Consider the following 21720-nt stretch of genomic DNA (forward strand, 5'->3'; position numbering starts at 1 on the left):
GGTCAGTAATTATTTAAATAAGTCAATAGTGGTTATGTGTATATGTCTATGTAGTCACTTAGCCAATATGTCAACATTATTATCTTATGATAGAACACAGTATTTGTTTATCACTTTATTGCTCTTAAATCCATCATTATTTCATTTTTTCATGCTTTATCTTTTGCATTTCCTTTTCTCTCTTTTGCTTGATAAATAATGCTAGAAGTGGTATATTTAACCTGCAAAGAGGTTATTTTAATAACCTATAGGAAAAATAGTCCAGCAGTAAATAACTACCTTAACAATCTGTGATAAAATCACATGTATCATCCACTTAAAATTATAAATATGTACACCATAAAAAAACATGGATTTTTATATTCAATATTTATTATGCACAGAACCCATATCACACGCACCTAAATTTCAACTAGGTAAAAATGTCTGATTATTAGCAAATACTTTAAGAAAATAACAGTATCATGATTCCATTTAGAAAATCATTGAATTAGTTGCATTTGGTATTTAAATTCATAGTAAAATAATTCATAATTTTTAAAAAGCTGTTTTACCACACTCTTCCTTCTCTCAGTTATATCTTGTGAGCCACCTCCAACCATATCCAACGGAGACTTCTACAGCAACAATAGAACTTCTTTTCACAATGGAACAGTGGTAACTTACCAGTGCCACACTGGACCAGATGGAGAACAGCTGTTTGAGCTCGTGGGAGAACGATCAATATACTGCACCAGCAAAGATGATCAAGTTGGTGTTTGGAACAGCCCTCCACCTCAGTGCATTTCTCTTAATAAATGCACAGCTCCAGAAGTTGAAAATGGAATTAGAGTGACAGGAAATCGGAATTTATATTTCCTCAATGAGATCGTGAGCTTTAGATGTCAGCCCGGCTTTGTCATGGTAGGGTTCCACATCGTGCAGTGCCAGACCAACAACACATGGGGACCCAAGCTGCCACACTGCTCCAGGGGTGAGTGTGACCCATAAAGGCTTTGCTGGGTGTGAGGGTACCCTTAGATGATAGGAGTTGTTGAAATTAAGGAAATGGGTAAGAACTATGAAATTGGCATAAACACTCTAAACATAATAGCAGCTTCACTGTTATCTCTGTTAATAATTGTCTGAAAGCAATTGTCTGAAAGTTTATTCTTTTTTTCATTTATAGTAGCCATATTTTATATGCATTTTACAATGTAATATTGACAGCAAATATATGAGGTACCTACTATTTGTATCCCCATTTTACTTCGAAAGAACTGAGTCTTAGTAATGTTAAAGCACTTTTCCAAGGCTCTGACTCCAGAGCCTAATGATAATCTATGGTCAAATGTATAATGAACAATAATGTGTAATAGTGACGATAATGTCTCTATTCCTGGAGTGTGGCAGTAGGCAAGTGAGCCATGAGGACCAAAGTGAGAGCATCAAATCAAAAAGGCCTTGGACTTCAATTCTTTCACATTGTAACTGAAAAGACTAAAGCTCAGAAAAAGTGCTTTGCTCAAATCCAAGCACGTATATATATTATATATATATTTGGTATATACTCATTTTTCTTTAAGTATATATGGTTCAGATTGAGGCTCAAATGCGTTCTTTGGGGTTTTCTTGATTGTTTGTTTGTTTGTTTTTCAGAGACAACTGTACTCCAGCTCTGTTGCCCACGCTGCAGCACAGTTGTACAATCATAGCTTACCAAAGCCTGTAACTCCTGGGCTCATGTCATCCTCCTACCTACAGGTGCACACAGCCACACCTGGTTAATTTTTATTTATTTTTAGATAGTCTTGCTGTGTTGCCCAGGCTGATCTTGAGCTCCTGTCCTCAAGCAGTGCTCCTGCCTCAGCCTTCCAAAGTACTGGGATTACAGGCCTGAGCCACCATGCCTGGTTTCAAATGCATTCTGATGCCCTGAGAACACACCAATTGTGCTATTCATGGAGGCAGCCAAAATTTGGGTCAAAATGTGTTCTAAGGAATATGTTCTCTCACCAAAAAGCCTGTAGCATTTTTTTTTCCTTTGGGGAGATTGTTCTTTGTTTATTTTTCATTTATTAATTTTTAATATTTGAGTCCATAGTAGGTGTATATATTTATGGAGTACATGAAATGTTTTGATACAGGTATTCAATGTAAAAGTAATCATGGAGAATGAGGTATCCATGCCCTTAAGCATTATCCTTTGTGTTACAAATAATCCAATCACACACTTTTATTCTCAAATGTACAATTAAGTTATTACTAACTATAGTCATCCTGTTGTGCTATCAAATACTAGGTCTTATTCATTCATTTTTTTTTGTATCCACTAACTGTTCCCACCTTCCCCCACCCTGGGGGATTTTGTTCTTGATGTCCCCTCTTTCCTTAGTTGAAATGACTGGCTTAACATGGAGCGTGAAGAATTAGGACAGGTCCACAGAGACAGAAAGAAAGCTAACGGTTCAACCTTGTGCTGACTGAAAAAGGGGCAGAGGGGGAAAATGAAGACTTGCTGAAGGGGTCTGTTAAGTGAGACCTTGGCAATGGTACCCCTTGCAGTTGCCTTATCAATGACCTTGAAAGACAGCCTCTCAATGAAGCGGGAGAGTGGCCAAATCACCTGCACTCATGACTCTGTGCTGCATAACCAGTGTTGAAAGCAAGAGGAATATGCTACCTTGTAGTCTTAGGAACATGTTTCAGTAGAAAAAACACAGACAAGGTGTTGGAGACACCTCGATTCTAGTCACAGCTCTGCTTGGTATCCTTAGTTTCCTTGTTAGTGAAACGTGACTACTGAACGACCAATGTTCTCTTTTAATATCTGCACTCTGCAATGACAATTTTTACGCTCTCTGGCAAGCATAAGGTCTGGCAAAAGAAATTCCCCCATAACTAACAAGTACTCTGGAATTGTCCTTCCCACAGTGTGTCAGCCACCTCCAAAAATCCTGCATGGTGAGCATACCCCAAGTGATCAGGACCACTTTTCACCTGGACAGGAAGTGTTCTACAGCTGTGAGCCCGGCTATGACCTCAGAGGGGCTGCTTCTCTGCACTGCACACCTCAGGGAGACTGGAGCCCTGAAGCCCCCAGATGTGCAGGTGTCTCGACTCTCAGGTTTCCAGATTGCTCTCTGTACCCCTCACATGGAGGTCTTACTCCTGTTTTTTAATTTTTCTTCTAGTGAAATCCTGTAATGACTTCCTGGGCCAACTCCCTCATGGCCGTGTGCTGTTTCCACTTAATCTCCAGCTTGGAGCAAAGGTTTCCTTTGCTTGTGATGAAGGGTGAGTGTGACCCAGAGTTGAGACCAAGGACTCAGTGTGGAGAATGACTCTTCTGAGTTCAGGGGTTAATCCAAAAAAGGAGCTGACCTAGTAGATAAGAATTACCCAGAGAGATTAATTTATGGAAGGGTAGTTTTGAAATAAGGGTAGGAAGTAAATGGCATCACTTTCAGAAGATGACAAGAAATGGCACATACAGCTCCATATCAGTTACAAACCTAAATATAGTCACTGAGCTTGAGTACACTGTTGGAACTTGAAATGAATGGGTACATATTTATTTGGAGGCAAAAGAATATAATTTTATATAAGTTATGCAAGAAAAAAATTGATGAGTAAGATGAAAAATTGGTTGCCCCGTAATAAGGCAAAGGTTGTTTTAGGAAGCTTAAAGCCAATCGATACTGGAATCTGTAATATCATATGGATAAGTATGTTTTAATCCAATTACATATCTTCATGTCAGGAATGGCCAGTGTAATGGTTTTGATGCAGGACTTTTCTCAGCCATTTTGCCAGCCAGCGACCTCCAACCAATAATGCCCCAATCAGGCCTTGCTCGACCTGGGCTCACTACAGGAGGCACCACATCTACTCGACCCATCGTGCCACACCTGGCTTGTGCTCTGATGTGGATGGCATGGCTGCCACAACTGCATGATCAGCCCCTGGTGGGAGGGGGTGTGTGAGTGAGCGAGTGTGGGGTCTGGCTGGCCACTCTAAGCAACGGCACAGGAGTGGGCTTCATGTGGGTTTTGCGGCTTGACCAGGCATGTCACACTGAAGGGAACATGGTAGTGCCCAAACAGGGGTGCCCATGACTGCAAAGCCCCAGAGAGGGTGCTACAGCATGCAAATAGCTCTTAGCATTTGATAATGCCTGCAGCCCAGCAGATGTTGGCGTGTTAACAGCTCTGTCAGTCCCATTACCCTGCCCAGGCCTGCATCTCCAGGGTGGGCTTGGCCCACTGCTGCTTCCTGTCACATGGAGCAGCTGCCCTCCTCTAGCAGAGGGTGGAAGGTTACTGTGTTACAGCCTTCTTTGTAACTGCGTTTGGTAGGTCCTGAGTTCTTGTCCCGAATCCAAGAAGAATAAGGTTATGCTGACAAAGGGTGAGGAGGGTAGAGAATAATGTTGTTATTGAGCAATAAAACAACTTCTCAGTGGAGAAGAGACACAAGGGTGGTCCCCCGGATGAAGTCAGGGGGTCTCTCTCTCAGTGTGGCTGGTTCTGGGGCTTTTATGGATTCAGAACAGGGAGTGTGTGCTGATTGGTTTGTGAGTATGCAAAAAAGGCTAAAACAAAGCCATCACTCAAAGTTGGGCACGACAGTGTAAAAAACAATTTAGAGAAGGGCAGGTATATGTAAAACAGATGATGGGTGGGGATCAATCAGAGGAAAGCATGCCAAATGGGAAGAGAGGTTCTCCATCCAGCCCATGGGTTTACCTGGAACTTGTAGGTAGGCTTTAAACTGTCTTCGGCTTGAAGGCCACGTTTCACTGTGGACCTGCCCCTATCTGCCTCGGATTTGTCTGTCTCCTGCTTGTATCAGTTTCAAGTGGTACTATTAGTTGTTTATGTGTTTCCATTACTCTTTTTGGTGTGCCCTATGAGTCTGAGGCTAGATTGGATAATTAAGCAGTTAATTTTAATGATTTCCAAGGGATCTTTGGCATTTACAAAGTCCATCACCCGATAATGATTTCCAATTTCAGAATGATTTCAGTAGTGGGATTCAACAACAAGTTGGGCATTTTGGGGTGGCAAAGACTCTTCCCCTGATCCTTCTTTATTTCTTAAAGCATGTGGCTCAGCATGCTTCTATGAGCCTCCTCTGCCTTGTTACAGTTGTCATGGCAAGAAGAACAATGCCCATTCTCTTTCTAGATGTTCCTTGCTTTGCTTACCAAATCAAGAGCTGTTCTGCCTCATGACCAACTAAGGAGAATAAGTGGGGTGTTACAGAGCCATCAGTGAAAGATGACACCTGAAGGTTATGGCTCTTGTGCACATGGAGAAGTCTGGCTCTGTGTTCATGCATTCTGTAGGTGATGCTGGGCTATGAAGTTTATATGGCAATTATCAACATCAGCTCTAATTGCTTTGCCAGTCACAGGGTACCATGATTCTTTATAATAAATTGGCCTTTGAGTTTCTGCCAGCTACTGAAGAATTCAGATCCCTAATTAACTGAGACTTTTAGCTGGGCCTGAACCTAAGAACCAAATACTAGTCAAGGAGGAAATGGTAGTGAGGAAGCTGAGCATCTATGAGTGAAGAAATCAAGGGAGAGATGGGAATTGCTCACACATTTGCTACCACTTTTTTTTTTTTTTTTTAGGTTCCGATTAAAAGGCAGGTCTGCTAGTCATTGTGTTTTGACTGGAATGAAAGCCCTTTGGAATAGCAGTGCTCCAGTGTGTGAACGTGAGTAGGAAGAACAACTATGCAGTTTGGATAGCTCTCCTTATTTTTGTTTTCCAGTGTGTTATTCTGCATGGAATCACCTACTGTACGGATCTTTACTTAACTAAATTGCTGATAAAAATACTTCTTTGTTGGAAGAATTTCAAGAAAGGTCTTGTAGGTCTTCTATGACACGTGTTTTTGTTACTAATCTGTAAATCACTTAGCTTAATGACAGTGTTTAATTTTGTGGGAAATGTGTGGCAAGAAACTAGATGACATAAGGTGCAGCAAGTTTTATTCAGTCATTTATTTTTTAGTTTCCTTACCAAGGAGTAATCTTTCTTAAAATTTTTGTTTTCTTGTTTTTTCTTTTTTGAGACAAGAGTCACCCAGGACAGAGTTAAGTGGTGCAATCACAGCTCACTGCAGCCTCAACTTCCCGGACTCAAGCAATCCTCCTACCTCAGCCTCCCAGTAGTTGGGACCACAGGTGCATGGCACCACACCTGGCTATGTTTTGTACTTTTTGTAGAGATGGAGTCTTGTCATATTGTCCAGGCTGGTCTCAAACTCCTGGGCTTAAGCTATCCTCCCACCTTGTGGCCTCCCAAAGTGCTAGAATTACAAGTGTGAGCCACCATGCCCAGCCAAATTTTGATGTTCTTTTATCTTCCCACACATCATAAACAATTTAGTCAGCCTGTTATTTAGCCTACAGTATTAAATGACATAGGACTTCCCATGTGCCATAACTTTCCATGTGTAGAAAAAGCAATGAACCATGAATGAATAGTGAAGATGCCTCCCTACTTTCCTGGAGTGTATTTTCTTATTGGGAAGTGGACTATGAACAAGAAAATAAATAAGTAAACAAAATTCTACAAATTATAACATATAAAATGGTAAATAGGGATATGTTATAGAGAAAATAAAACAGAGTTACATGGTAGATTAATACGGTGGAAGGAGCTGGGATAATGCATCAGTGTCTGGCATGATGAGATGTCCTACGTTTCCAAATCATGCGCTTAAATTAAATATGCGAAAATTATAATATATAAAATGATAGTTAAATAGGGATATGTTGGAGAGAAGATAAAACAGAGTTACAGGGTAAATTAGTATGGTGGAAGGAGCTAGGGTGATGAATCAGTGTCTGAAGAGGTGACCTAAGTTTCCAAACCATCCACTTAAATAAAAAATGCCAAAATTCAGAAACTGGTAGATAAAAGTATGTTTTATATACCAAGACATTACTGATTTATCCTATTCTGTCTACTAGAGCAAGGCAAAAATTTTTTAAGCCTTTTTTTCCTGATGATTGAAAAAATGTTTATTTTAATTTGTATTGTTAAAATAACTTACAGAAATTAATTCGGATACCTTATGGGGAGTATTATGGTGAAGAACATTCAATACCTGAGGAAACTCAAGTATTCAATAAACTCAACCTTACAGAGACCCATAGAGCCGAAAATAAATATATAAATAAACTTAGGAAAAACACAAGTAAAATTCAAGCATGAGAATTTAATCAGTGTTTGATGTACTAATTCTGATATACTTGGGCATCTCTTCCCAAATTCATTTAGAAGCATCAGTTGATTTTAGGGAAGGAACTGTTCTAAGCAGACTAAAAGGAGGAAGAAATGATGGCTAAAAATTTGGAAGAAAGAAAAAAAGGCCCTTTGCCACCATTTAATCTTGGTAAAAAGAGCCTTACCAGTGTAGTCTGATGACACCACTAGATAGTTGGTATTGGTACTAATAGCAGTGGTCTTGAATCACCAAGAAACACTTACATTGCTAAAGATGATAGTGCATGTTTATTAAAGTTCATAGATTTCCTTGGAACTTATGGTCTCTGATGGCCCAAACTTTGTCTGTCTTTGACCTCATTGTCAACCCAAGAATCTCTCTATGCCTGATTTAAAGTAGGCAACCAAATGGGTGTTGTTAAAAATAGAAATAATTACTTTCCAAATTCATTATGAATGTAGCTACCTGGTTGGTCAAGGAACACCGTCTTTGGGCTTTTGCAAGAAACTGTAATTTAGGTCTCCCATCAGTTAGTTCCTTCTCAGCAAAAGCCTTACAGACTTAAATTTCATCCACCTTAGTTATATTCTTTCTAAAAGAAAAACGATTTATTCAGAGCACAGTCACAGGTCACTATGATTTCAGTCATCTTATTTGAAACTCTAATAGAACTTAAAGCTCTTGTTTTCTTTCTAGAAATATTTTGTCCAAATCCTCCAGCTATCCTTAATGGGACACATACAGGACCTCCCCTTGGAGATATTCCCTATGGAAAAGAAGTATCTTACACATGCGACCCCCACCCAGACAGAGGGATGACCTTCAACCTCATTGGGGAGAGCACCATCCGCTGCACAAGTGACCCTCAAGGGAATGGGGTTTGGAGCAGCCCCGCCCCTCGCTGTGAACTTTCTGCTCCTGCTGGTCAGTATCTGCTTCCACATATCCTAAACGGGTTCAGAATATCTAGGTGACAACCTCTACATTTCTGTAGAGACAGTCATTTTTGCTTATGAAAATTTTGCTTTGCAATGACTGTCAGAGAAAAAACTATGTCCCAAGAGAATGACAAACGGGTTCTAGATTGGCAGGCTGTGTCTCAATTGTGGGTATTCTGATGACCCTTCCTATGGGGTGAGGAGTGAGGGATGGTAAGGAGAGAAAGGGGTGGACAGTGAAGAGAATTGGTGAGGTCCAGATTTCGCAGAGAATATTTTCAAAGTACTGAAAACAAATGCTAAAGAATTTTGTTTGATTCTTCCTGTACTACTATGAGTTGTCTTTATCCTGGATAGATGAATGTGCTGCACAAAAAGTACATGTTGATGACGTAATTTCCTTCAGAACTGATAATGCTATAAAGTAATTTAAGAAACTCAGATGTAGGGATTTATACTTTTTAGGTTGTTTCCAAGTGTTTGTTCAAGGCACGGACTCCTTCACCTCACCATTAACAAAGGGAAGTCAGGAGGCCCTGCAGACACAGAGTTTAAGATTGTACTCTTAGCCTCCATAGCTCCTTTTTTTAATATATTAGTCTGGCTTTAAACGACAGTACCTGACAATCGTTGGTGCATTTGTGGCTGTGACTGCCCACACCAGCTCCATCCTCCTGTAAGGAGAGAACAGCACTGAATCAGTAGCTTGTCAATCCCTATGGTACTCCCCCATCTGACACAGTTTGCAGGTAGAGACTGTAGAGGATACTGTTTAAATGCCTTGAGGTCGAGGTTTAGAGAAACCATCTTTCACTGATCAAATAAGAGTGAGTGGCTTATGACTTGGCTGACTCAGGTCTTCATGTACCTCTAATAGCCAGAGATATTATTGGATGTGTTGGTGTGTTCATATATCTATGTTTAACTGAGTGTTTTTCCTTGTGTTTGTGTGGGAACTTGTTTAGCCTGTCCACATCTACCCAAGATCCAAAATGGGCATTACATTGGAGGACATGTACCTCCATATCTACCTGGTATGATAATCAACTACATTTGTGACCCCGGCTACCTGTTAGTGGGAAAGGCCTTCATTTTCTGTACAGAACAGGGAACCTGGAGCCAATTGGATCACTCTTGCAAAGGTGACTCATTTCTCTGTATTTCTTATTCTTGCTGGGTTATATAGAAAATTGATGCATGAGGCTTGTAGGGCTGAGAGACCATTGAAATGATTATAATGAAAAGGGTAATATTTTGTCTTCTTGGCAGCTTTCATTTCATCTTATTAACTGTCTTCTTTGCATGGTCGATGGCAGTGTTTCTCCATCCAGAGCATTAGCAAAATCAGCTGGAAAACTTGTTAAAAAGACAGATCCTCAAACTCCATTCCATGGACTCTGATTCTGTTTTGAAGTGAGGTCAAAAGTCTGTTTTTAACAAACTCATCAGAATGTTCTGACCTAGAAAGACCACAGACCACACTTTAAGAAATATCACTTTGCCTTCTTGGTTTGTATAGAGGAAAAAATATTGTAGGCTAATTTTGAGACTATTACAACTGAAAAGAAGTCTGTGCTTAAAGATGAAGGACAAACTGATGGCTGGGCAGAAAAAGAAAGTAAAACAAATAATGAGTTAAATGAACTAAAGCAAATTAATCAGAAAGACGTATTTTAAATTCAGGCCAGGCACAGTGGTTCAGGCTTATAATCCCAGCACTGTGGGAGGGCAAGGTGGGCAGATCACCTTAGGTCAGAAATTTGAGACCAGCCTGGACAACATGGTGAAACCCCATCTCCACCAAAATAAAAAAATTATCTGGGTGTGGTGGTGCATGCATGTAGTCCCAGCTACTCGGGAGGCTGAAGCAGGAGAATTGCCTGAACCCAGGAGGTGGAGGTTGCAGTGAGCCCAGATAGTACCTCTGCATTCCTACCTGGGTGACAGAGCAAGAAAAAGAAAGAAAGGGAGGGGAGGGGAGGGGTATTTTAAATTCAGAATGATGATTTACTAACTTCTTTGTTCTATGTGCAGAAATGGGCCAGAATAATGCGTTTAATAAAGAGCAGAGTACCAGTATTTGTTGTGAAGCTGGAGAGAGTTAATGTGGTACCCCCTTTCCTTATAGCGTGACCCAAGTGGCTCCAGGCCTAGAACACAGTTAGCTTAATTCCTAATCTTACCACAGCTTTCCAGTTGCAGAGCTGTTAATCAAAAGTCGATGCACAGTACATTCCATAGTCTCTTACTTTACATTAAGAAATCGGAGTCAGAAAATGTTAAATCATAAGTTTTTTGGAAGAGTAAGATTAATAATTCCTGATTAAAAATATGCTTCCTCTTGGCCAAGGCAAAATGGGTTTTGGAGTCATAGAGCCTTCTATCCTGGTAGATAAAACCAACAATCAACAATAAAATATCAATTTCCTTATGATTTGTCTCATTTCAGAGGTAAATTGTAGCTTCCCACAGTTTATGAATGGAATCCCAAAGAAGTTAGAAATGAGAAAAGTATATCACTATGGAGATTATGTAACTCTGGAGTGTGAAGATGGGTATACTCTGGAAGGCAGTCCCCGGAGCCAGTGCCAGGCGGATGACAGATGGGACCCTCCTCTGGCCATATGTACCCCTCGTAAGTGCAAGTGCAAGGAACGTGGGCCCTTCCCGGTCATGTTTACTTCCTGGTCATGGTTCCCCAGTCATGATCACGGTTAACTTGATCCATATTGGCATCAGGTGTGGTGTGATATTTACGGTGTATGCTACGAGCTAAGGAGTACGATACGTGCATCCACCTCTTCCAAAAATCTCCTAGTGAGAGTAAGGCCAGACTTTCTCTTCTCAGGCCTCTCACTCCAGCTCTGCACCTTTTTTGTCTATATCACTCTGTGGTTGCATGAGCCACACAGTAATGATTTATTTACAGCCTATGAGCCTTAAAAGAAATGTTTTCAGCATGAGTTAGGGAGCACCTTCCAAACTGCGGAGAGCAGCCGGCCTGTCTCTCACACCACTGTAGGCGACAGGATTTTAAGCTAGCACCGCTGGATAGAGCAGATTTAGAAATCGTGTATCATTGAGCTCTGTAGCATGCGTCATTGAGCCCTCTGCTGGCAACTGGGGGATACTGTAAGATAGAAAATTCCACCCACATCAAGGAACAGATGAGCAAAATTAATAATGAACAGCCTTTCTTAATCTAATTTAGTGCTATACTTTCTCCTCTCCCCCTCTCTTATGACTCTTCTAATACATGTTCTACACCAAGATTGTTCAAGATCCATTTTTACAATTAATCCTGTAAATGTGCTAACCAATATGACTCACAGATAATATTTCTCAATTATCAGCTTGACATTCCCTTGAAATCAAATTATATTCACTTTTTTGGCAAAAATCTCACTGGATAACTTACTAACAACTGGATTTAGAGTATTCTGAAGATCTGGCTGGGACTGACAGAAAATTCAGGTAGTTGGGGAACTAACCCTATCAAATATTAGAACAAAACATCAGCCAATAATACAAAAGTTACTTGGCACCAGCACAAGAAGAAACATGTAAACAAGTGGGACGAAACTGATATTAATAAAATAAAGGGGCAGGGTATGGTGGCTCATGTCTGTAATCCCAGCACTTTGGGAGGCTGAGGCGGATGGATCACCTGAGGTCAGGAACTCGAGACCAACCTGGCTAACATTGGTGAAACCCCTTTCTACTAAAAAAAAAAACAAAAACTAGCCAGGCGTGGTGACAGGCACCTGTAATCCTTTCAGCTACTCAGGCGGCTGAGGCAGGAGAATCGCTTGAATGGGGGAAGTAGAGGTTGCAGTGAGCCGAGATTCTGCCATTGCACTCCAGTCTGGGCAACAAGAACAAAACATTGTTTTTTAATTGTCAATTAAATTAACAACAAAAAGGTTTTTAGGTGAATACCCAGTAAAAATCAAGGATGTGATGAAATGGATATTGTTGTATGTTGAAGGTGCTGTTGTAAATTTGCAAAAACCCTGATGAAAAACAATTATGCAATGTATGTGGACAATAATACAACTATTCCTGCCAGTCAGACCTTCTACATATTTAATCTAAGGAAATGATGTATAACATAAAAATATTTTGTGCATTTTCTTAAGGGTTTCATGGGAAACTAGAAGCAACTGAAATACACAGTAGAAGTCACTGAATACACTCTGATGCATCTACTAGATTACACTACTTAGCCTTTATTGCAACTTATTTTTCTTCTATATAATTATCTGAAAACACACATATGAGAAAATGTACCAAACAGAATGTATGAAAACACTTTTCGGGTACTAGGATTTGGGGTGACTTTTTTTCTTTAGTTCTGTGTTATAAATTTCTTCCGTAATTGTATTAATTTTTTAAAAGACTTCTCTGAGTGCAGAAGGTAAAACGAGAGTATGTGAATGAAACCAATGGCTTTTTGCATTAAAAAAAAATGTTAAGACTGAGTGCTGAAGAAAAATCAGGATGACTTGTCACTGGCTGAGAGGCCTGTTCAATCATGTTGCATGCCAGAGTGACCTTTTTGTGGCTTTTGTCTTCCTTTTAGGTGCACATAATGCTCTCATAGTTGGTAAGTTTTATGAAGGGTTTGCTGAGGAATTCTGGCATCTTTAACAGTGAGTACCTACCTATAATGAATGAAATGTAAAAAGAGAGATCAAGATATCTTGAGTTGTAAGTTCAACTAGAAAGAAAATAATGATGAGTTTACGCCAGGATATGGTGAAACTAGCATCGTCATATGCATACTGAGGAACCTTCATCAAAGGCTCTTTACTGTCTTTGAACCATTACAAATGAATAGTCATTCATCAGTGTCAAAAAATCTTTATTTGAATGTGGTAGGAGAATGTAACTTCTTCTTTGGGTTATAACCTGGAGTATGCTTCCAAATGGTGATCACGCCCATTCGCACAAATAGCCACAGACCAGTCTTCTGAGCCCAAATCTGTGATCTGCCTATATCAGAAGAATAGTTTTGTAATAGAGTTTGCTTCCTCTGTGGCACAGTATTCTTACATCCCTTTTTACACACATGGACACTGAGATACAGAGGTTTACGTAACTTGCCCAAGACCACAGAATGGGGTAGCCTGGGTTTAACCAGGCAATCTACCTATCTGTGGAGACTGTGCACTTCAACAATCAATAAATGGATAAAGGACCTCAATATATAATTCAACAAGAGAGAAAATTCCCGTATTGTCACAATGAAATGCCTGTGTGTTAAGTCTTAGGCAAGAGACATGGGCAGGGCCATGGAGAGCCAGTGGGCAGCTGCACCATATGGTTCTCACTTACTTGTGGAAAGGCTGATGTTGGACTAAAGGTTACAAAACAGCTCAGCTCACCCCTTAACTATAATACCTCTGTGGGAGTAAGACTAATGCTACAGAAACCCAGAGTAAAGCAGAATGTATAGTTACACCTTAAAAAAAAAAAAGCATTGGCAATCTGTAGTGAGAATGGATACTAAGATAGCATTTAAAACCTGTGAGTTACAGTCTTCATGCATTTAATTACCTTGTTTTATTGCCTAGGCACTTCGTCTGGTATAATCTTCCTTATTTTATTCACCATTTTCCTCTCTTGGATAATTCTAAAGTGCAGAAAAGGGTAAGTATCCGCATATTATCCCAAGAAATGTAAACTGTACTTACCCCCTCTTGGAAGTCCAAAGAAAGTAAAAGTCAAACAAACCCGTTGCTACATAAACGGATGTGGTAATTCTTATAAAGAAGGCCCTTGACAAACAGTATAGACAAAGAGGTATTCACACTAAAGGCAATGTATAGGATAATAAAAACAACTGTTTGAAATACCAGCATTTTGGCCAGGTACGGTGACTCATGCCTATAATTTCAGCATGGTGAGAGGCCAAGGTGGGCAGATCACTTGAGGCCAGGAGTTTGAGACCAGCCTGGGCAACATGGTAAAACCCCATCTCTACTAAACATACAAAAAATTTGCCTGATAAGGTAGCACATGCCTGTAATCCCAGTGACCTTGGAGACAGAAGCATGAGAATTGCTTGAACCTGGGAGGTGAAGGTTGTTGTGAGCCAAGATTGTGCCACCGCACTCCAGCCTGGACAACAGAGTGAGACTCCATCTCGAAACACACACACACACACACACACACACACACACACACACACACAGCATTTTGAAAAGGAATTGAGTTTTACAAAAAGTAGGCAGAAGGATTTTTTAAAAAGGTTTTCATGAGGCTGTTGATATCCAAGTTTTGCTAAGACGTTGCAAACACTGACCTCTAAGCCCAGATCCTATCATAGCACTAGAAGTTAGATTAGGTCTGTTATGGCACACAGATCATATGGCATACACAGGCTGACAGTGGGGAAGAATTGAGACTTTCCATTGGGTATTTTAACATATAAACAAATATTTTGTAAACACCATTAACTGTTTTTTTGTGTGTGGTTTTTTTTTTTGAGATAGAGTCTCACTCTGTCACCCGGGCTGGAGTGCAGTGGTGTGATCTCGGCTCACTGCAACCTCTGCCTCCCAGGTTCAAGATATTCTCATGCCTCCGCCTCCCAAGTAGCAGGGACTATAGGCATGTGCCACTGTGCCTGGCCAATTTTTGCATATTTAGTAGAGACAGGGTTTTGCCATATTGGCCAGGCTAGTCTCGAACTCCTGACCTCAAGTGATCTGCCTGCCACAGCCTCCCAAAGTGCTGAGATTACAGGTGTGAGCCACTGTGCCTGGCCACTACTAACTTTTTAAACTTGAAAAAAAAAAAAACTCCCAAAGATTATGAACTGAATTTTTAAAAATGTCATTGACAGGGAAGAGTACACAGCTTTTGTACTGGTTGATTGAATTATAACAACATCAATGAGGCCAGAATCAATAATATCAATGTTATAAGGTTGATAAGCAAATTCTATACTCATTAAAAACTGAATTTGTAACTTTTAAGTGAGGGGGATTTTCTATAGAAAATAGTCTAAACAAGTGAAGTTTCCTATAATAAGCTTTACAGAAATTGAAGTTTTGATTTTCACAATGATGCCAATACATTTTTTAAAAAGTAGTTTGTCATAGCAGATCTTGCTGTAAACAATCTAGTCAATTTCATGGGAAATACTGAATTAGTCAAGATTAAAATTTCCTTCCTTCCTAACTAATGTTCTCTATATGTTATGGCTTGACATATAAATATTCTTTGCTCTTTTTCATTACAAAAAGAAAAGGTAAGTAGTTGAGCGCTTTACTTTAACAAAGTACTTGTGTCAATACATTTTTCTTCTTAAAGTTTCTCATTAAATACCACTATAATTTGTGAGTTAATCTGAAAAAAAAATTACTAAGTATGAATTAAATAAGTTGGGGCTTCTAATTTTCAGTATCTATACCTGTCTCTAGTTAAAACCATAAGGGGAAAAGGATTATTTCTTCCTCTTGAAAATATTCAAGATACTTTAATAACTTGAAGATATTTGAATATCTCCAGCCTTTTAACTATGTCATTCTTCATCCCTTATGGCCTATTCCTTGTTAATCAACTAGAGGGTCAGATCCCCAAGCCTAACTATTGATTTGTTTGACACATGTAATTTAAGATCATTTCCTCATATTAATCATCTTCAGGCATAAACATGACTCAATAACCATCTCATAAAATTATTTATTTAGAAATTAGTATCTTGTATAATGTAAGCAACCTCAGAGCATATACCATTTCTTCATGTTTTCATCCTGTAAAACCTGCCTATTTTTTTCATATTCTTTTAAAGCGTAATGTCCATGGCATAACCATTCTCTCTCTGACCGGGGTACCAGGGATATGGCAGAAAGAAAGATCATGATCCTCGTTAGACTTAAAGGTCAGGGAGGTAAACCTCCCAAACATTTATATAACCCACACTAAAACCTATTATATATGTGCAATCCAGGAAAAATTTTAAACATTTCCTAAACTTTCATTTCTGACCTGTTTCACTTGTTGGGATTGTAACTATCTGACAGCTTCTTCCTGCCTGTTGTACAGATAAAATCAATTCACTGAGATCATGGTACACTGCAGTAAAGAAAGAGTTGAATTAACAAAGGCCAGCCACATGGAAGAACTGGAGTTATCACTCAACTCAGTCACCCCAAGAACACAGAGGCTAGGGTTTTTACATATAATTTGGTAGGAAGGGAGCTAGGGAATGGGTACTACTGATTGGTTGGGGATGGGTGTGTCAGAAACAGTCCTCATGTGCTGTGTCCACCTCTAGGTAGAAGCCACAGGACCAGTTGAGTCATGAGTCACAGGACCAGGTAGAGTCAGTCAGTTGTCAAATGCAAAAATCTGAAAAACATCTCAGAAGACCACTCATACACTCTACAATAGTGATGTTATCTATAGGAGCAATTAGGGAAGTCACAAATCTTCTGACCTCTGACCACCTGACTCCTGATGAGCAGTAATGGATTATAAAAACTATGCCTGTATTTTAGCAGAGTTCAGGTCCCTCTCATAATCCTAATCTTCTGGCCTTTCATAAGTTTTCAGGCCTTGAGCAAGGAGGGAGCTAGTTTTAGGTAGAGACTATCATTATCCTTGCTCCAAAGTTAAACTATAAACTAAATTCCTTTCATGGTTACCTTGGCCTACATCCAGGAATGAGTGAAGCCAGCCCGCCTGTGAGGCTTGAAACAAGATGGAGTTAGCCATGTTAGATTTCTTTCATTCTCATAACCTTTGCAAAGGTGGTTTCAGGGTAGTGAGTGCATTCGTATAACCAAACACCATTGATTCTCATGTTAGAAATAACACATAGCTAAAATTAGGAAGAAAAAGTAATAAACTTAAATAATCAGAAGGCAGAGGTGCCTTATCTTGGAAGGAGCTGGACTGATTAATCATGCAGTCATACCTCCTTGAGTGGGTGGGGCCAATAAGTGAGGTCTTGTGGCTACGTGAGGAGGGCTGATTATTCCTTATCTGGAGCTCAAGCTTTCCTCCCAGAAAGACAAGGGCGTAAACAGCCTCACAGTAAAGAAGAAGGAAGCATGTGAGAAACACAGAATATAAGTGGAGAGTATTGTAGTGGTCATCAGGTCAGAAGAGCCGTTTACCCTGGAGCTAAAAAAGACTGACAGCGATAGAACAGTGTAGAACAAGATGGCCTACTCTATGGGAGAGCCACAATCACACCAGGCCTGGACAGATGCAGGCTGAAGTCTTCCTCAAACGCGGGAGACAATTCAGAAACTGCATAATCAGTCTGAAGACTTCCTAAGCAACTAAAATGGGGCAGAAATAGAAGGAATACACACACAGAAATCATCACACCTTCGTTAAAATGCTCCTCAAGGAGGCCTACTTTAACTATCCTAGTAAAGATGATATCACCCTCATCCCCACATTCCCGATCTCTCTTATCCTGCTTTATTTTTTTTTTGTAGACTTATCTTCTTTTATTACAAGTAATTAAATAATTAAGTTCCTTGTTTATTGTCTCTCTCCCTCCGTGAAGTCAGGGATTTTTGCCCAATGGATACAATGGATTTTCACCAATGGATACATAACAAATCTAAACTATCCCTGGAACAAAGAGATTCTCAAAATATTTATCAAATGAATGAGTGAGCTAAACACCACTAAATGTGTTACCACAAGGGGAAATTTCTGCCATAATTCTCTACCAAGTTACATAGTGCATCTTTAACTTGTCGTAAACTTACTGCAGGTTTCAAGGCTGCTCCTTGTTCTAATATACCAACTGTCTTAGTCTGTTGGTATATATAGCTGGGCAGCTATAACAAAAACTCCATAGACTGGGCAGTCTCAATAAGCATTTAAGCTGGGTGCAGTGGTACCTGCCTATAGTCCCAGCTACTCGGGAGGCTGAAGCAGGAGGAATGTTTGAACCATGTGTTTAAGGCCAGCCTGGGCAATATGGCAAGACTCTGTCTCTTAAAAACATTATCTAATTTCTAAAAACCAAGCATTTATTCCTCATAGTTCTGGTGGGTAGAGTCCAAGATCAAGGCAACTGCAAATTCAGTGTCTGGCGGGGCTCGCTCTCTAGTTAATAGACTTCAATCTCTTTCTGTGTCTTCACATCAGAGAAAAGGAGTGAGGGAGCTCTCGGGGGTCTCTTTTCTAAGGGCACTAGTCCCATTCACAAGGGCTCTGTCCTCATGATCTCATTACTTCTCAAAGGTCCCACCTTTTGAGATCCTATAGTAATTAGATCCTATAAATTTTCAACATATAAATTCTGAAGGATACAAACATTCAGTCCATTGTACCACCACTGAATTTGGTAAGCACATGCGCTTAAATGATATCACACTTGTTGATTTCATGTACCTTCTCAATCCTCAGCTTTCCCTGATTAAGAATACCTAATTACTCTGTCCATTTCCTCTGTGCCCTCCACCTTGGCCTTTCCACTCTATTACCACTGTCTCTTGCCTCCTTGGTCCCCACTATACTCCTCACCATCCCTGTTCCCTGAACTATGAGCCCCTGTGAGCAGGGACCATTTTTTAATCTCTACTTGTATAGTAGTCAGGATTAATAATAAGAGTGGCAATGATTAATGTATTTATGAAAACAGGTAACATGTTTATTTTATAGGTTTATTTACCATTTATTATCTTCTTTGGTTCTCAAAGCAAACCTGTGAGGTAGGTAGGCCCAATAAAATTGTTATCCCAAAGCAGGGGAGACTCTAGGTGCGGAGAAATTCAGTGGCTTGTTTAAAACCAGTAGGAAGTTGTTAGGAATTAGGCCTTTAGTCCAGATTATTTAATTCAAAATCTTGAACTCTTTATGCTGGTATTTTGACAATGTTGATTGCCATTTCTGAATCTGACTCTATGTTACTGAAATTCAATATCCAGAACTGTATATAGGACAAACCTAAAGTATTTTCCTCTTTTCTTTCAATATTCTTTTTCTCCCAATATTTTACTGAATTTGTTTTAGCCACTCTGGTATATTGAACCAGTATTTTTCTAGAGAACAGTATACAATCTCTCACTTTTTTATTCTATATTCTGAGTTATTAGGCAACAAAAAATTAAAGTATTTCTTTAAGGGCATTCTTTCCATATTGGGATTTCCTGCCCTATCACACAGACTTGGCCAGTTCTTCTTGTAATTTAATCTCACTGGCTTGGTATTTCACTAGTTAAAAAAATGCTGTCTGCACATTTTGATATTTCACTGTGTAGTTGCAACAACAGTAGTTTGTGATCAATGTTAAATAAGATAGGTCATGCACAGATCACTGAGGAATAATACCGGTTAGACCTTTTCATTTCACAGCCCATTACTGCCTCTTGTTACTGCCTCGTACCCACTCCCATTTCTACGCAAAACAGCCTTGTCCACAGTCAAAATTTCAAAGTTTCCACCGTTGTGATGCTTAGAGTGATAAAACTCTTAAGGTCATCCTCTGTAAAGGCTCCCTGAATTTTCCTATTGTTCACATTAACCACCAATTCATTCAACACATACTCATGGAGATCATATTCTCCCAAACCCCAAATACCACTCATCACCCAAGACCACTTTCAGAGCATTACTCATCTTACCACTTGATCACCACTCCTTGGAAGTTCACACTACCTGGCTATATACCCCTCCACTCTTCCTCACCCATTGATCTCAAGTGTGCCTTCCCTATCCTGTGAAAACTCTGGCCGCTGAAGCAGTGTGCCTCTTTGTCTCAAATGATGCTGTCATTCTAATTTCCATAAGAGGGTAAAGAGTAACTGACTGATGAAGAAACAGTGGTAAGTATTGAAGTGAATTAACTCTTCAAGCTTCCATTCTTATATCCCTAATACAACTCATACATAAAATCTGCAGGTACTGGTACTGTTTCATCATTTTATTGATAAAAGATGACGTGTTTATTAACCCCCAAAGAGGCAGTGCACCATACCGGGTGAGAGCGAGGGCTTTGCAACCACAGAGGCCCGTGTTCACAGTCACTCACCTTCTATGAGACCCTGAGCAAGATACTTATCCTCAGTAAATTTCATTTACCTTGTCCGTGAAATGGAGATAATAGTTCTTACCTTACTTAACATAGTGCCTCACTTATGATGCATGTCGGAAAACGTTAGCTATTATTTATACATGATTGTAATTACTGATATTAAAAAGTGAGTAAATATTTCTTTTTACTGTCAGTTCTTTTTTTGAGACGGAGTCTTGCTATTGCCACCCAGGCTGGAATGCAATGGAGAGATCTCGGTTCACTGCAACCTCTGCCTCCCGGGTTCCAGCAATTCTCCTGCCTCAGCCTCCCAAGTAGCTGGGATTACAGGCATTTGCCACCACCCCAGCTAATTTCTTTATTTTTAGTAGAGACAGGGTTTCACCATGTCAGCCAGGCTGGTCTCGAACTCCTGACCTCAGGTGATCCACCCATTTCGGCCTCCCAAAGTGCTGGGATTACAGACGTGAGGCATCATGCCCGGCTCACTGTCAGTTCTTAAATACCTTCATGATAGCTACTGCTGCTCCCGTAACTGTAAGTGTTGCTTGTACAGAAAACAGAACATATATCTTCACTGTAGGAGAAAAGGGAAGCCTCATGTAACATTTCAATGCAAAGTCATTTATGTTGTGCAGCTTAAGTGTCAAAATCTCAATGTAAACCCTATTTGCTAATTAAAATTATGTCAAAAATAGTAAAAGGTGTTAAGGCATGGACATCTGCCTATAAACAACTTAGAGTATTCTGACACAAAATATAAGTTGGTTTTAGTATTATTTTCTAATTGCAGTTTTTGCTTAGTATTAAAAGATGAGATATGGTTATGATTTTCCTTTCAGACATCTTGCAAAGATATCAGGAACTTAAAGCAAATTATACCTTAAATTTTAAAATGCAAAGTACTAATTTCTTTCAAAACAGAAACTTAAACAATTAAGACAGGTTTTCTGGGTTTTTTTTCCTCTGCCAATTAGGAATCATGCACGTGACAAACCTAAAGAAGTTGCTCTCCATTTACATTCTCAAGGAGGCAGTGGAGTTCATCCCCAAACTCTGCAAACAAATGAAGAAAATAGCAGAATTCAAAATGTTTTCAACAACTCAAATATTAAAAGTGGAAACAGGATTTGAATATGATATTGCAGTAGGTAGGTCATTGATGCCAAAGAAGTTAGGAAGTACTTCAGGAGCTGGAAGCTTCTTCTTTTATTGGATTATTATTGCCATTTCCACTGATTTAGGGTGATGACTCTAAGTCTATGCAGTCACAGTAACTACTTTTCCAAAGCATTCCTATAATTTTGTGTATTTATGCTATGGAACTTTGAGAAGTAGTATGTTTTTCTTCTTCTTGTGGAACCCAGGCACTAATTTGCTGCTTATTTATACCTTCAAGTCTTCCAGCTTCTCAAGTGCGCAGTCACTTCAATGACCTCTGGAGACTTTCACTTTACCTCCTCAGCCTCCGACTCCCTTGATTTCTGACCTCCACTGAATTCTCTACTTCATTTGGCCTCTTATGACTACTTCTTCTTTC

The 21720-nt window shown here is 39.7% G+C and overlaps 1 protein-coding gene across 1 annotated transcript in view; it reads left to right on the forward strand.

Moving 5' to 3' along the window:
* Positions 1-21720, forward strand: part of CR1 (complement C3b/C4b receptor 1 (Knops blood group)) — a 182812-nt gene that overhangs the window by 71716 nt on the left and 89376 nt on the right. Inside the window, exons 21-30 of the mRNA XM_037737442.1 lie at positions 575-973; positions 2914-3090; positions 3174-3276; positions 5623-5708; positions 7926-8153; positions 9133-9309; positions 10617-10802; positions 12750-12773; positions 13744-13819; positions 21158-21308. Of these exons, the coding sequence (XP_037593370.1) occupies positions 575-973; positions 2914-3090; positions 3174-3276; positions 5623-5708; positions 7926-8153; positions 9133-9309; positions 10617-10802; positions 12750-12773; positions 13744-13819; positions 21158-21308 (1607 nt within the window). The remainder of the gene's footprint in view (positions 1-574; positions 974-2913; positions 3091-3173; positions 3277-5622; positions 5709-7925; positions 8154-9132; positions 9310-10616; positions 10803-12749; positions 12774-13743; positions 13820-21157; positions 21309-21720) is intronic.

The sequence above is a fragment of the Cebus imitator genome, unplaced genomic scaffold (genome assembly GCF_001604975.1).
Source record: "Cebus imitator isolate Cc_AM_T3 unplaced genomic scaffold, Cebus_imitator-1.0 Scaffold38, whole genome shotgun sequence".
NCBI lineage: Eukaryota > Metazoa > Chordata > Mammalia > Primates > Cebidae > Cebus > Cebus imitator.